Source organism: Felis catus, chromosome B4 (assembly GCF_018350175.1).
Source record: "Felis catus isolate Fca126 chromosome B4, F.catus_Fca126_mat1.0, whole genome shotgun sequence".
Taxonomy (NCBI): Eukaryota; Metazoa; Chordata; class Mammalia; order Carnivora; family Felidae; genus Felis; species Felis catus.
In genome coordinates this window covers 37,251,487-37,267,797 of record NC_058374.1, presented here as the reverse complement: position 1 = coordinate 37,267,797, position 16,311 = coordinate 37,251,487, and the positions used below count along the sequence as shown (strand labels likewise).

Below are 16,311 nucleotides of genomic sequence, written 5' to 3'. Positions count from 1 at the left end.
TATATTCCTATTCCCTGTGTTTTATGTGTTTATGTGCCACTTGGACAGTATATCAGTGCAGCTACTTCAATCCACGTGGTTACTTAGATAAGGTGGGAATAGCAAATGAGGTGATTTTCTCCATATCACCTCTCAGTATTTTGTTATTCTTACATCTTATGTATATTTTCTATACATTGCTGAAATTTTTATTTGCAAACAATTTACATTTTATGAAGATTCTAAAATACCACTAGGATACTATATAGTATTACATATAATAGTAGTGAGTTTTCTTCAGAAAATAGTTAGAAATCTTGTCTTTTATATGGATCTGATATATCACTTTTCATTTTATGTTTCATATGTACCAGACAATTTGCTCTTCTGTTATCATGCCAAAACAATCCAAATCCTTAACTCCTGTACTCACTGAGTTTGTTGCAGAGTACTGTGATAATAGAATACCTGCCAAACTAAGCATGTGAATTCATGCCCATTCGTGGATTCACTGTTCAAAGTAGTTAAATACTATGTGGATTAATGTGTTAGGGAACAAGGCTGAACAAAAGATCTAACCAGTTAGAGCATTTGGCCTTCTTTTTAGCCAATAACTTCCTTTACCTGAAACACAGCCAAAGATATTGACAGTAGCCTAAATTTTTCCCTAGCCACATATAGAGGCTATGGAAATAAGAAACCCCACTATCTGACTGTTCCTTGTTTTCTTGCCATGGTTAAATTGCCTCTACTTAGCTCTGACCCTGCAATGGACCAGTTCCTGCAGGCAAATCAGAAAAAAGCCAGGATGGTAAGAAGGCAATCTAATAAAAGCTTAAGAGGCAATTCAAAATCAAAGTTCAAAGACCCTGCCATTATTAATTGTTTCTGTTGCTATTTTTATGTTTCTCAGGGAGTGAAGCCTGCCAGTTTTGACAAAGTAGCAATTCCTGAAGTGAAGGAAATTATTGAAGGATGCATAAGGCAAAACAAAGATGAAAGGTAAGTTGCCACTTTTAACTTAGGTATTGCATAAAAACCTAAAATGTAATGATGTGTCTGAATACAATACTCAATCTAAAGTGTATTTAATATTTCACTTGTGATTAATTTCTCTATTTATATCATGGAATATCTTTAAAATTAGCATTCTAGGCTGGCTTGGTTGGCTTATTTGGTAGAGCATGTTACTCTTGATCTCAGTGAGTTCAAGCCCCACATTGGGTATAGAGATTACTTTAAAAAATAAAATTTTTAAAAATCTTTAAAAAGTAGACTTCTGTCCATTTAAGGTAATATTGAGACTTGATATACTGAAATGTTGTGAAAATGTAGTGTCATAGGGTTTAAGTGAACCAGAACCATCTTAAACTTAGCTGCTACATTCAGATACAACTACTTAACCTGTAGCATCAGCATAATTTATAAAACTCAGTAGGGTTCAATCTCTTTCTAACCAGCAGATCTGTTTGTTAGTTCTTTACCCATTGAATTCTAAAAGGTGAAATTAAATCTTGGCTCTTGGAAATCAGCTCAACTATACAGGTCTTGATTTGCTGTCATTCTGCCACAATTGAAGAGCAAAACATCAAAATTCCTTTCAGTAAAAAGAGACAAGTTTGCCCAAAGCTTAGGAGGAGATCTGGCTTAGTCATGTGTACTAACAGGACTTTTCTCAGAGGAGCGGCAAGTATCTGATACATCATACAGCTGATTCATAACCCGTCAGGCATGGCAAAGAGCCAGTGTCTGTTTATGAAAAATAATCTACCCTCACCATCCCCACTCACCTTCCAAAAAAGAAAAAGAAGACCAGCCAGTACAAATATAAATTGTAAGTTGAGCATAATCTATCTCCTTAAGAATGAGAGCAATCAGGTATATCATCCAAATTAAAGAATTCAGTATCTTCACTTCTCCAGTCTCATTCTCTTTTCATAACTCTGTTGTTTGGAAGAGCTTAACATCATGATCTTTAAGACTGTCCAATAGAAATTTAGTTTGGATTTCTAATTGTATATACAGTGTTTGGAAAGGGGAGTCCTTAATCTTCTAAGAACTTTTTTTTTTTACTATAAACAAAAGAGTATTTGTTTCCATTCTTAAAACATATTGCTATTTCTTTTCTGGATGATACAGTTTACTAGATTACTGGTATTTTGAAACCATTTATCTAAAGAAGATTATTCCACAATCAGACTTTTTGCCTAGTACACAAATTGTTGAACAAGGAATTGAATTTATTGGGGTAAATAAAGTTGTAGTAGAAGGTAAAGAACTAGAAATCAAAAAACCTATTTTCAAATTTTGATTCAACCATTAAGCCTTCTAACTATGAGAAGATTTTCATCCTCTCTGAGCCTCCATTTCCTGAAAATCAAAATAATACCTCACTGGCTGTTGGTGAAGGATTAGATGAAGAAATTTTGTTAACTATAAATTAACATATGAGGAATTTTTGTTAACTGTAAATTTCTTTAAAAAAATTTTTTTTAACGTTTTTATTTTATTTTTGAGACAGAGACAGAGCATTAACAGGGGAGGGTCAGAGAGAGGGAAACACAGAATCTGAAGCAGGCTCCAGGCTCTGAGCGGTCAGCACAGAGCCCGACGTGGGGCTTGAACTCACTGACCGAGAGATCATGACCTGAGCCGAAGTCGGCCGCTTAACTGACTGAGCCACCCAGACGCCCCTTAACTGTAAATTTCTACGTAAACTATGTGGTATTTTGAAGCTATGATATTCTGTGTATTATTTGCTGTTACTAGTACATTGTTAACTAATATGAGATTAGATCACTTCGATTAAAAAGTATCACTTTCAACTTTTATTTATAAATGAGATTGTTCTGATGTTCTGTAACTTGAGATCAAAACTATAATCACTATTTACACGGAGCAATGTAGAAATGAGTTATAAAATCTTTGTGTTTTTTTTTAAAAGTCCTTTTTTATTATTCCAAGCATGACAATAATCAGCCACACTTGAAAATTATGTTTTAAATCTAATGGTATTTTGTTTTTGTTTCACTTCCCTCTCTTTGGTAGATATTCTATCAAAGACCTTTTGAACCATGCCTTCTTCCAGGAGGAAACAGGGGTACGGGTAGAATTAGCAGAAGAAGATGATGGAGAAAAGATAGCCATTAAATTATGGCTACGTATTGAAGATATTAAGAAACTAAAGGGAAAATACAAAGACAATGAAGCTATTGAGTTTTCCTTTGACTTGGAAAGAGATGTGCCGGAAGACGTTGCTCAAGAAATGGTAAATTAGCACTGATCTGCTATTTAAAAATTGATACAGACTTACAAACATTGGTATTATTGAGCAAAAAAGTTTATGAAGCAGTGTGGATGGCAGATCTCATTGATACAAAATTGTATTGATTAATGGCCCCAAAGTTATTTTTATTTAAGGAAAAGATAAATAGATGTAGATATATAAGGATGGATGGATGGGTCTAAAATGTATTCTGGGGGCGCCTGGGTGGCGCAGTCGGTTAAGCGTCCGACGTCAGCCAGGTCACGATCTCGCGGTCCGTGAGTTCGAGCCCCGCGTCAGGCTCTGGGCTGATGGCTCAGAGCCTGGAGCCTGTTTCCGATTCTGTGTCTCCCTCTCTCTCTGCCCCACCCCCGTTCATGCTCTGTCTCTCTCTGTCCCAAAAATAAATAAACGTTGAAAAAATAAAATAAAATAAAATAAAATAAAATAAAATAAAATAAAATGTATTCTGAAGTAATGTGAAAGACTGTAAGGTCAAATGACTCCTAATCTAGATAAACCTATAGAGTTCAAATGACAATTTATATTTTCTAAATATATAAATATTGATCAGTTATTGGGATAAACTCTATAAATACACTGTGAATTGTTTTTACTTGAGGGAGTTTTTTTTTAGTAGGCAGCCTTTGATCAATCACTTTTTGAATTATGTCTAAAATACAACTTTTCAGAAATGAAACACTTCACCAATTTTAGGGTTGCCATAGTGCCTAAAATAGTGAATATAAAGAGATACTCCTAGAATATCTCTACTAGAATTTATAAGAACCATTCAGTAGAAAGGGTCAGGTATGAAAGAGATATTTATTTTAATTGTTAGTTTTTTATACCATTAGAGATTTGTGTTTTTATTTGTTTTTTTTTTTTTTTTTTGTAACTTTCATTTATTTACCATGGTTGTTTCTGGTTAAGTTGTTGCCTAGTGAAACAAAGTTTAAAACAAGACAAATTAATATTAATAGTTAATGTGAGTGGGGAAATCGAGTGACTAGAATAAAATGAGCCTTATTTGGTTTAAAACCTTTGGTTTTAGGTTCCCCATTGTTTTGTTGTTATTAGGAGTAAAGGTACACCCACCCTGAGAGTTTCTACCAAGATGATGGCACCCACCCTATGAGTATCTATAAAAATGGTGGAGAAATGCATAATGCAGACCAGTAATTTCACAATTTGGTTAAGACCAGTCCTTAGAGAGGTCTTTCTCTTCCCCCTTCTTCCTACTTTTTTCCCCACACCTGCTTCTTTTGTTTTATATTTGGTTTGCTTTCTTTTGATATTGTACTGCTTTCTAACGCATTCCTTTATCCTGTAGGTAGAGTCTGGGTATGTCTGTGAAGGTGATCACAAGACCATGGCAAAAGCCATCAAAGATAGAGTATCATTAATTAAGAGAAAACGAGAACAGCGGCAGTTGGTACGGGAGGAACAAGAAAAAAGAAAGCAGGAAGAGATCAATCAGAAACACCAGGTAGAACAACAATCAAGTACTTCCCAGGCAGCAGTCAAACAGACCCCATCTGCTAGTACTGGCATGCCTCCTGCTTCTACCACATCAGCTTCAGTTTCTACACAAGTAGAACCTGAAGAACCTGAGGCAGATCAACATCAACAACTACAGTACCAACAAACTAGTATATCTGTGTTATGTAAGTATTTTGGGAAGTGGACAAGTATGCTAAGGATACTCCTAAGTGATTTTTCATCTTTTTACTCATCATTTTTCGCTGGCCTCTTGGTTTGAATCATGAAGCCAATATATAATAAGAAATTTGAAGTAATTACCACTAACAGACTAGGACAGGACAGTAAGGAAATGTGATTAGGATATAAAATAATTTGGGGCTCCTGGGTGGTTCAGTCAGTTAAGCATCCGACTTCAGCTCAGGTCATGATCTCACGGTTGTGGGTTCAAGCTCTGCATGGGGCTCTGTGCTGACAGCTCAGAGCCTGGAGCCTGTTTCAGATTCTGTGTCTTCCTCTCTCTCTCTGCCCCTCCCCAACTCACGCTCTGTCTCCTTCTGTCTCAAAAATAAATAAACATTAAAAAAAAAAAGGGGGGCGCCTGGGTGGCGCAGTCGGTTAAGCGTCCGACTTCGGCTCAGGTCATGATCTCACGGTCTGTGAGTTCGAGCCCCGCATCGGGCTCTGTGCTGACCGCTCAGAGCCTGGAGCCTGTTTCAGATTCTGTGTCTCCCTCTCTCTCTGCCCCTCCCCCCGTTCATGCTCTGTCTCTCTCTGTCCCAAAAATAAATAAACGTTGAAAAAAAAATTAAAAAAAAAAAAAAAGATATAAAATAATTTGACAGGTTCCAACATCTTAGAAGTTCCAGTTTATAGATTTCTACTTTTCACAATTCCTTAAAATAAAATGTAATTATGAAACTAATATTACACTGTATGCTAACTGGAATTTAAATAAAAACTTTTTTTTTAAACTTACATCTGCAAAAATAAATGAATAAAATGAAATATAACTAATAATGAAAAATGAATAAATTTATCTTAGCTATTTGTAATTGAATCCATTAATCTGGTTCAGCTTTTTTAGCAAAGCTGAATAACATGTAGACTAGAAACTAATGCACCTCTTATTAGTTTTTGATTGAACTACCTCCTTAATATAAGAATGCACTGCTCTCCAAGACTTTGAAAGCTTGGAAAGCTACATCATAAGACTTTGAAAGCTACCTCAAACCTATGGCTGACTAATAGCATTCCATTTTAGTTCCCTTATTCTTCAGGTAATAAGATTCTATGACAGCCATGCAGTTTTTTTTTTTTTAAAGACATTAAAACTTTTTTCCATATGGATCCTTCATGTTTTTAAGCATAGAAATCTACTTAGTAAAATAACTAGTATTCATTTTTTATTTAGTTCAGGTCTTTACAAAGAAAAAACTAACCCTAGAGTAATGGGTTTGTATGGGAAAATATAAACCTCCTTTTTGTGATGTGTGTGTCTCTGTGTTTTTTGGCAATTTATTTCTCCCTCAGCTGACGGGACGGTTGACAGTGGTCAAGGATCTTCTGTCTTCACAGAATCTCGAGTGAGCAGCCAACAGACAGTTTCATATGGGTCCCAACATGAACAGGCACATTCTACTGGCACAATCCCAGGGCATACAGCTTCTGTTGTCCAAGCACAATCTCAGCCTCATGGGGTATATCCATCCTCAAGTATGGTAAGTAACTGCATAAGAGAGTGTAAGCCTATAATGAGGGCCAGTAGATGTAATATGTTAATTTCAGATTCTTTCTGCTATCCAAGTAATAGCATGAGTTTAAAGTAGATAATATAGATGGTATGTTTCTAAAGGAAATAGGTTTATTATAGAGTACAATTGGAGTAGTTCAGTTAGGCTAGAACATAAACATTAATGTATGAGAATCAGCTGAACTTCCTAGGTGAAGAAACTATGTACAAGATTTAGACTAATCTGTATTTGATTAAAGATAATGCCCTCTTTAGCCCTTTAGAGTTGAAACTGTTCAAATCAGCATAAGTTGGACATACAAATGATTTGAGGGTGGGTGTGTGGAGTGTTTTTCAAAAGCTTACTTACTAAAAGAATTACTAAGCATTTTTTATAAGATTTCTTATTGTATAAAACACAGGTAAGACATTCAAACCATTATAGAATGCTGCATGTGAGTACTTTAGAGTGAAGAAATCCTTTATTTGTATGACCATTTAATTTAGCGCTTGTGTTTAGTTAACCATCAGTTGCTATGCGTGTTCCTGCCTTAAAGTCTGTGTTGGACACAAATTCCTTTCCCGGTATACGTTCATTTGCTTTTTCTCTTTATTTGGTATGGTTTTATTACAGATTTATTTTCAGAATCCACTTATGGAGATTATTTCCTGAAATATTTTATGCATTTATATGTAAACACAGATACACACACACTGCCCCATGTTTTACATTAGCCACTCTTGCTTTTCATATAGAAAATGTTAAAATAGGTATCAGATAATACCCCATTTCTTTTGTTGACCCTCTGTGAAGTCTTCAGTGCTAAATAAAGTACATCATCTGCTTCAGGAAGGAATTAGAGAATAACTGGTCACTGTATAGCACTTGTGTAGTGAGATCTTTAGACAGATTTTTTTTTCTCTTTCTCAGAAAGCTTTTAAATCAGAATTTTGTGGAACTTTTGCTCGACATTAAATGAAAATCTTTCTCTGTTAAGAAAATACTTCTGCTTGCTCTGCTCTTTTGTCCTACAGCTTGGAATAAAAGACGTTTGTATGTTTCAGAGTCCATTCATGAGTCCTGCATTGGCTAAGTCTCAAGATGAATGGCCACAGTAACGCAAAGAAAACTAATACACTAATGTTTTCTACTTTTCTGACCTTTAAAATAATTAAGTAGGGTAGAAGAACTTACAGAGACTATATAGATGTATTTCCGTGTTCTGACAGATATTGTCAGCATTTCTTGTTCGTTTCTACTCTTGTTCTGGTTGATTTTTTGTGGATCATCATAACTAGATTTCTTTTTAACTATTTTTAATCTCTTTGCTTCCCTCATCACAGGGTAATGAACGTTAGGCGTCTCTATTTTAGAAAAGGAAATAGAATGATCATTTATGATTTTAAATATTTGAGCCACAAAGATAGTTATATTTATTTATTGATGCTCTAAAAGCAGACTATTAATGACAGCCTTGCCTTTTAATGACAGTATTCTGTGGAGGTATATCATGAAGAGTCATCAAATATTGAGGATTTTTTAAATCTTATGATTCTTTTTCTTTCTTAATGCAGAAAGAATTTACTATGGCTTACAATAATATATCACTTATATGTGCAATAAAAAAATTAGAATAAAAGGGAAACGGGTGGAAAAAAAAATAGAACCAGGAATGAACTAAGTATGATAAGTATGATGATGCTTAAGTACTTACTACTGGTAGGCCACAAATTTCATTCAAAGCATTCTGTGCAGCCAGTTTTGGAAAAGAAAACACAATCAACTATACAGTTCACAATACCTAAAGGGAAATGACAAACTTGCTCAGGACAACTTTAACAGTATTAGGCATACTGCTTTTTAGCTGTATTAAAGTTTTTATGTTGAGACGCTTCAAACTTTATAAACCTAAGTTGAATCTCTGATACGCCAGAAAACTCTTAAAGTTTTACTCTTCAGAGACTCACATTTAAGGTATTTTTCCATTGACTACTTTGGTAAAACTACAGAATGTGTCTATGTCGTGAATTACTTCTAGAAAACTAATGCTTTTCCTGTTAGAAAATGAGTTTTTACTCTTTACAGATAAAGATAGGAAATGTAATAAATAAAATACTCCGAGACAACAATTTTTTTTAGTCTGATCCCTTCTAAATAGAACTGAGAAACCTCTGAAATTTCCAGAGTTCCAGCAAAGTAATCCAGTCTTAAAGTCTTCTACACATTATAATGTACATTAAACTAATAGAATTAATTCTTTCTTAATCTTAATAAGTTTTTAAAAAATGTAAGCCAGTATTCATTGTATTCCCTATCTATTCTACTACCTCAGTCAGTTGGCTCTTCTTATTCATACATTCATAACAATTGATGTAATTTCAGAATATTTAGGAAGATAATTGATCATTATCGTGGTGGTTCATAAAAAGCCTGTACGTGGCCAACAGTGTAGAGAGCATAGTTTTGATTTGCCAGGTGTGCTTTGTGGAATTATGCCTCTCCACAAAAAAATTGGATTTGCTGGGTTGGGGGAGGATGGACAGTTCTTTAGGTCAGCTATGCCCTATTATCATTGTACATTTGGTTATTTTTTTTTTCAAAGTATTGTGTTTTTCATGTGTGTGTTTGTTTTCTGTTTAGCCTCGTCGTGGCCGTAGCATGTCGGTTTGTGTTCCCCATCTTTCTGCTGTTCCCTCTCTGTCCCGCATCTCTCCCAGTGCTCCTTCCACCCCACCACCAGTGCTGTCTGCATCTCTTTCTCCTTCCCTCCTTCGGATTGCCCCTGAGGAAACTTTTGCCGAAAAGCTTTCTAAAGCATTGGAGAGTGTCCTGCCTATGCACTCTGCCTCTCAGCGCAAGCACCGACGCTCCAGCCTGCCTTCCCTCTTTGTCAGTACTGTATGTAACTGTAAACTTCCTGACAAATGAAAATTTATTACCAATGAATACATCCAGGCATCAAGAATTTTAATAAAAATTAGATAAATAAAAAGGACTACACTTATGCTTTCAGGATACCAGTTCTTCCTATAGGAAACTTTTTTGTTACAGGCTTTAAGGGGGGAAAAAAGCAAGGAGGTAATGAGAGAGAATGCTTATAGTGCCCTGGACACATATCAATGTGCACACAATAAAATTTAGTTTTTATTATATTCTCCTATCCCTAACTGACCTATACGAATCCTTGCATTTTCACATATTAATATAAAGAATATGTATTACTTCATTTTAAATTCATTGATTTAACCAAAAGCAAGTTTTCTCTTTATCAAAAAAGTAACTCAAATACATTTTCTCTTCACGTCATTCTAAAGAGACACTAATGAAGCTGAATGAGTCCATTTTTTCCCCCATAGCAAAGAGTAATTGAAGACTGAAAGTTGCTTTTAATTCTTAGCGGTTTAAAAGTGATGGTGTTGGCAAACTAAAACATATGTTCCCTCGTGGAAATTTGTCTCTTAGATTGATCAAATAAGGTGGGATCTTGACTCTAATGAATACATTATTTTTTGGAGGGTGCAAAAATGGTAGTTTTATTAAAGCACAAAAACAGGACTCGTGGGCAGAAAGAGCTGCTGCGACCCTAGTGAATACATTAGATACACATGTAGTATATAAGATTTTCTTTGGCCCCATTTGTATCTATAAAAGATCTGTCTCTTAAAGTTGTGTTAAACACTGTGGGACCTTGCTGCTGCTTTTCCAGATAGAGAATATAGTTAACATTCTGATCTAGCAATATCAAAATATTCAGATTTGTACTTAGGAGAATGATTAGCCATATATATGTTATGGCTTTGGGATACTCCTTGAATAAACAGTAAAATGAAGCATTCTGGTCTGAAATAGAAGCCCTCTTTTAGCTGTTGTGAAGAAGCAACAGTCGAGCCATTTTGCTAACTTGATGGGGACTATCCCTACTGAAAGAATGAAATTAATCTACTCTTTTTAAGAAGAGTCCATAAAAGTGAATTATTACAGTGTACACTGTTTGCATTTGGCTAGGTAGGATTCTAAAATTATAGAGTCTTATGACTGTAACTGCCTATGTGAATAAAAAAGTGCTGTTAAGTCTGTTATTTATATTATCCTTTTCACTTGATTTGAACACTAAATTATTCACCACTTAACTAGGATCAGAGAAGTGGACATTCAGCAATTTGACATCTGTAACATGTTTCGTGTAGTAAAATTAACTGCATCTAGTTTAAGATAGATGGGGGGAAGGTATTTCTATCAGTAGTCCGTAGTGTGTCTTTTACTGTCCACCAAAAATACTTCTTTTGATTTCTAGTTAGATGACATACTGTTAGTTGATAATAACACTGAAGCCTCTAACAGCACAGGATAATAATATAGAATATAGGAAAACTTTGTATAGCAGATTAAATTGAAGTACCTTTCTTATATCTTAAAAATGTTGAGCTTACTATCTTCCCTTAACTCTTACTATTTTAATTCTTTTTCCACTGATTTAAATATACATTAAGTCTTAAGAGTGAGAATATTAATTGGGGGTAAAAACAGAATAAACACTTAGAAAACTCTTCCATTTCCTTTGAGAGAAGATGTTGTGGAAAAGCAGCTCTTATCTAACGCAAAGAATCCCACAGAATAACTTTATTGACCCTGGATGTATTTAATGGATTTTTACTATGCACATAATTTCCAAAAGCATTGTTATTTCTTTATTAATTATAAATTTTGTGTAACCGTTTCATAGGGTTACACAGAGCTACCCAGTTTTGCATGTCTAATGTAATTTCACATATGAATGTATGAATTACTTGTCTTATTCATGTTGATACAGCCTCAGTCCATGGCGCATCCGTGTGGGGGGACCCCAACATACCCAGAATCACAGATATTTTTCCCAACTATTCATGAACGTCCAGTTTCTTTTTCACCACCTCCCACCTGTCCACCGAAGGTGGCCATTTCCCAGCGGCGTAAGAGCACCTCCTTCTTGGAAGCCCAAACTCGCCACTTCCAACCCCTGCTGAGGACTGTTGGCCAAAATCTTCTTCCACCTGGTGGCAGCCCAACTAACTGGACACCAGAGGCCGTAGTTATGTTGGGCACTACAGCCAGTAGAATAACTGGAGAGCCATGTGAGATACAGGTCCATCCTATGTTTGAACCAACTCAAGTTCACGGTGACTATAGACCTGGACTAGTACTTCCAGAAGAAGCTCACTATTTTATTCCTCAGGAACCAGTGTATCTAGCTTACCAGGCCCAGGTGACAGAACAGTATGAGGGTATTCCATACAACTCACCAGTACTGTCAAGTCCTATGAAACAGATACCTGAACAGAAGCCAGTACCAGGGGGCCCTACCTCAAGTTCTGTCTTTGAATTTCCATCTGGACAGGCTTTCCTGGTAGGACACCTTCAGAATTTAAGATTAGATTCTGGATTGAGTCCAGGATCTCCCCTCTCTAGTATTTCTGCACCTATCAGTACAGATGCTACACGTTTGAAATTTCACCCTGTCTTTGTTCCTCATTCTGCGCCCGCTGTGTTAACTCATAACAATGAGAGCAGAAGCAATTGTGTATTTGAGTTTCATGTTCACACTCCAAGCTCCTCTTCGGGAGAAGGAGGAGGAGTCTTGCCTCAGCGTGTTTACCGAAATCGACAGGTTGCAGTGGACTTGAATCAGGAAGAACCACCTCCTCAATCAGTTGGATTACATGGCCGCCTACAGCCTGTGACTGAAGAACAGCGTAATTACCATGCCCCAGAATTGACCGTTTCTGTGGTAGAGCCTATCGGACAGAACTGGCCAATAGGAAGCCCAGAATATTCCAGTGATTCCTCACAAATTACTTCTTCAGACCCCAGTGATTTTCAATCACCTCCCCCTACAGGGGGAGCAGCTGCACCTTTTGGCTCTGACGTCTCATTACCCTTTATCCGTCTGCCTCAGACAGTGTTACAAGAATCCCCACTTTTCTTCTGTTTCCCCCAAGGAGCCACATCTCAGCAGGTTTTATCTGCCTCATTTTCTTCAGGAGGATCTGCACTCCATCCACAGGTTATAGGAAAACTTCCACGATTCTTTTAAACTACCCTACTGTGCATCATTACATTTAAGTTTTCTATCCCTCCTTTCCATTTATGTGGATTATTTTTAATTTTATTTGTAATATTAGTATTTCTCCTTTTGGGGGGATTATAAACTACTTGTATATAAGAACACAGTATGAGAGAGAAGCTGCCTCATTTACCTATAATATGTGCAAACCCTTGAAAAAGAGAACACAAAAACTAGAACTTTAGTCACTCGTCAAAATCAGTTACTTCTATCCATATGTAGAATAATTTCAATTTGTAGTGAGAATGTAACTGTCTATCATGTAAAGTTGACTCATCGTTGATTATTTATAAATATTAATATGAAGTATTTCTCTCTCCCTAGAAACAAACATGGCTAGTTTTTGGTTTTTTTTTTTTTAATAGGTTTTTTTTCTGTAAAATGAAAAGAATGGAAAATAGGGAGTTTTTTAAAGAGTATTAAGAATACACAAAATTTTGATTAGTTTGGAGGAATCTTAGAAAAGAAACATCTTAAGAATTTAGGAACAAATGAAAATGCCTTTTAAAATGGCATCATTTGAACAAGTCACTGTGTATTATATGTCCAAATAAAATGCTAATCCATAAAATTGATTCTAATTTTTAGCAACAAAATTGTAATCTAGTGTGGGTGGTAGGATTTTTTTTTGTTTTTAAGAATTTGTGATAGATGTTGCAAGCTGAGAAACAGATATCTCAGGCCTTGGTTGTTTCCTCAACAAATTAAATTTTGTTATTTATGGGTATGGGCATATGTACTCTCGCAAATAAAGACAAAGTAATGGACATAACAGAATTCAAGTGGAGTCAGTATTAACTGTCATATATTCCTTTGATATATTTTATCAAATGTATAAGTCTTATAAAATCTATATAGGAGACTTTTCAATTATATATTCAAGGCATTGCTTGGATCTTTTAAATATTCCACTCTTATAAAATACTGTATGTTCTTGATACTTTCTTCCTGTGTTCTTCCCTCATAAGGGGCATAAACAATCCCAAAAGTGTACATAAAGTATAGGTTATTTAGAATAGTTCTAGGAAGCAAGAAGATCCAGAAATGAAAATTACGTTGCATCGGCATGCAGTGTACTCACTGTGTGCTCACATTAACGCACTGCTTGTCAGCCTGTATTATAAATCTTAACGCACTGCCAGCCATTCTTCTTTAAACTTTCCAAAGTAAGCCATCAGGCAGTAAATTTACATACTGTAGAAAGAATGAATACTTAATAGTGGTTAAGATGCAGTGACATGTGGTGTCAAATCCAAGTAGGCTTCATAGAAACCCCTCTAAACTGAAATGGAACACCAAAGTTTGTGGGCCTTTTCATTTCCTTAACTTACCTACATAAGAAATCCTGCATTCATTTCTCACTTTCTCAATTATTTTAACTTAGACTTCTAGGTCAGGGTTTCTCAAATGCAACACTTGATGGTTTAGGTTGGATAATTCTTTGTTGTAGGTCGTGGTTCTGTGCATTGTAGGATGTTTAGCAGCATCCTTGGCTTCTAACTAGTACATGCCTGTAGAAACCACTTCCCCCAGTTGTGACAACCAAAAATGTCTCTAGATACTGACAAATGATCCCTGGAAGGGCAAAATCACTTCTGCGTGACAACCATTACTCTAGGTTAGTGACAATGACAAGTTTTTTACATTTTTAGTAAAAGTCACCCTAGCACTATAAGAAGTAGCAAAAGGAACCAAATTAGCACTCTCAAATACCCTTTGTCTTTAATTATTCCAATACAGGGTTATTTCACATTGGTAGTCATGCTACTTTTTCCTGATTATTATACTTTCAGTAACAATTTTATTATGAATTTTACTATTTTGGTCAGCTAAAATTATAGCCCAAACACAGCAGTAGTAAGTTAGGTTTTAACCACTAGTGGTTTTTGCATGGGATCAGGATACATTCTGTGATATAATCTGTCTCTAACCCTTTCTTACAAAAGATGCCCCAGTGGTCTCCCATACATACTTAATCAAGCTAATGTTTCATTTTGCTCAAGCAAACTCTCAGGAGTTTGAATGTTTATTGCAAAAGCCTGACCTCTCTGTACCTACGTAGGGCTTCGCTAATTTGTTGTATTCACTTTTTTCCTTCAGGCACAGGGGCAAAGCCAGGGTCAACCATCCTCAAGTAGCCTAACAGGGGTTCCATCTTCCCTGCCCATACAACATTCTCAGCAGGTGAGAACAACTAACTCATTGCTACATTTTATATATTAATAGTAACCAAAACACTGCTTAACATCTTTTCATGAATTAGATTCCTTACGTAAGTAAATGGTTTGCCATGTTCTTGAAAGAAAAATCAAGAGGCATAACATTTGTGTCCAGTAACATTTTAGAAAATCTTCCCGTTTGTTTAATGTATTTTTAAATTATCTACTAAATTTAGACATATGTTCAAATTCAAAAGAATCGTTAACTGATATTTATCTGCCTTAAATACATGATTCTACACATAATCTAACAACACAAAGAATGTCAGTTTTCTTTTTATATTTGTGACTTATCCTTTTATGAGCATTTTGCTATTGCTTTCATTGTATTTGACTAATAATGCTATACTCCTTTTTAATTAATTTCTAATCTGTGAGATGGGGTATCAGATTTTATGCTGAGAGAACTGAACAGCTACGTTAGGAACTTTTTAAACATTTTTAAACTTTGATTTGGGGAGTTTATTCCTAAAGGTCCATAGAACTCAAAAGATTATAGTACAGTGCTAATGTATTCAACAGCAAAACTAGTAATTCTAAAATTAAACACGTGTAGTTCATTACTGATATTAGTTAATAGCAATTATTTGCATGGGAATAAGGCTTTTTTGACACTGTTGAATATTTTAGCTGTTTCAAATAAAATTGATAGCCACCACATTTGTCGTAAAAACTTCCTCATGAACTATTTCATTGACAGTTCCCTGCGAAGTGTGTTTTCCCAGCTACCAAGTCATAAATGGGTTTCTGTTTCTATTAATATTTTATTGTATTGTATTGTATTTTTAATGTTTATTTAGTTTTGAGAGAGAGAACAAGAGACAGAGCATGAATAGGGGAAGGACAGAGAGAGGGAGGGAGACACAGAATCTGAAGCAAACTCCAGGCTCCAAGCTGTCAGCACAGAGCCCGACTCGGGGCTCGAACTCATGAACTATGAGATCATGACCTGAGCCGAAGTCAGATGCCTAACCAACAAAGCCACCCAGGCACCCCTGTATTAATTTTTTTAAACAAAGCTTTTAATTTTTATTACAGATGGTCTCCTTCCAGGCTAGCATGTAATCATACAGTCATTTGATACTAGTTTAAATTAGTTGTTCCTTGTACAGGATTAGTTTGGTTATATGTACATTTACTTGGTGACCAACAAACAGCCCTGTCTACAGAATTTAAAGGCTGGTAATCATATGCTTTGTCTTGCTCTTGCTTTTTCTTTCAGACAAGTAGATGAATCTGTATATAATTAGTTAAATTTGAGTAGTCACAATTTGCCAACCTTAACAAATTGTATTTTAGTTCTATTAACAACCTTTAATGAAAATACAAATTAAAAATTACATGAAGCTGTTTTGAGGGCAGAAGCGCTATCAGGTTCCACTCCTACTTTGTTTATCTTTGGACACAGGCCAACACCAATAAACCTGAGTAAATTTAAGTGCTTGCTCTGTTCTTCCTTCTCCAAAGGAATTTGTTATGTATATTATATGTGGGCATATAATATGTATACTTACTAGCAAATGAAGATAATGA

General features: G+C 35.5%; 1 protein-coding gene across 1 annotated transcript in view; it reads left to right on the top strand.

Annotated features, from left to right (window-relative positions):
• WNK1 (WNK lysine deficient protein kinase 1) overlaps nt 1-16,311 on the top strand; it is a 159,492-nt gene that overhangs the window by 108,639 nt on the left and 34,542 nt on the right. The window contains 5 exon segments of the mRNA XM_023256636.2: nt 893-981; nt 3,028-3,247; nt 4,578-4,911; nt 6,260-6,447; nt 14,660-14,743. Of these exon segments, the coding sequence (XP_023112404.2) occupies nt 893-981; nt 3,028-3,247; nt 4,578-4,911; nt 6,260-6,447; nt 14,660-14,743 (915 nt within the window).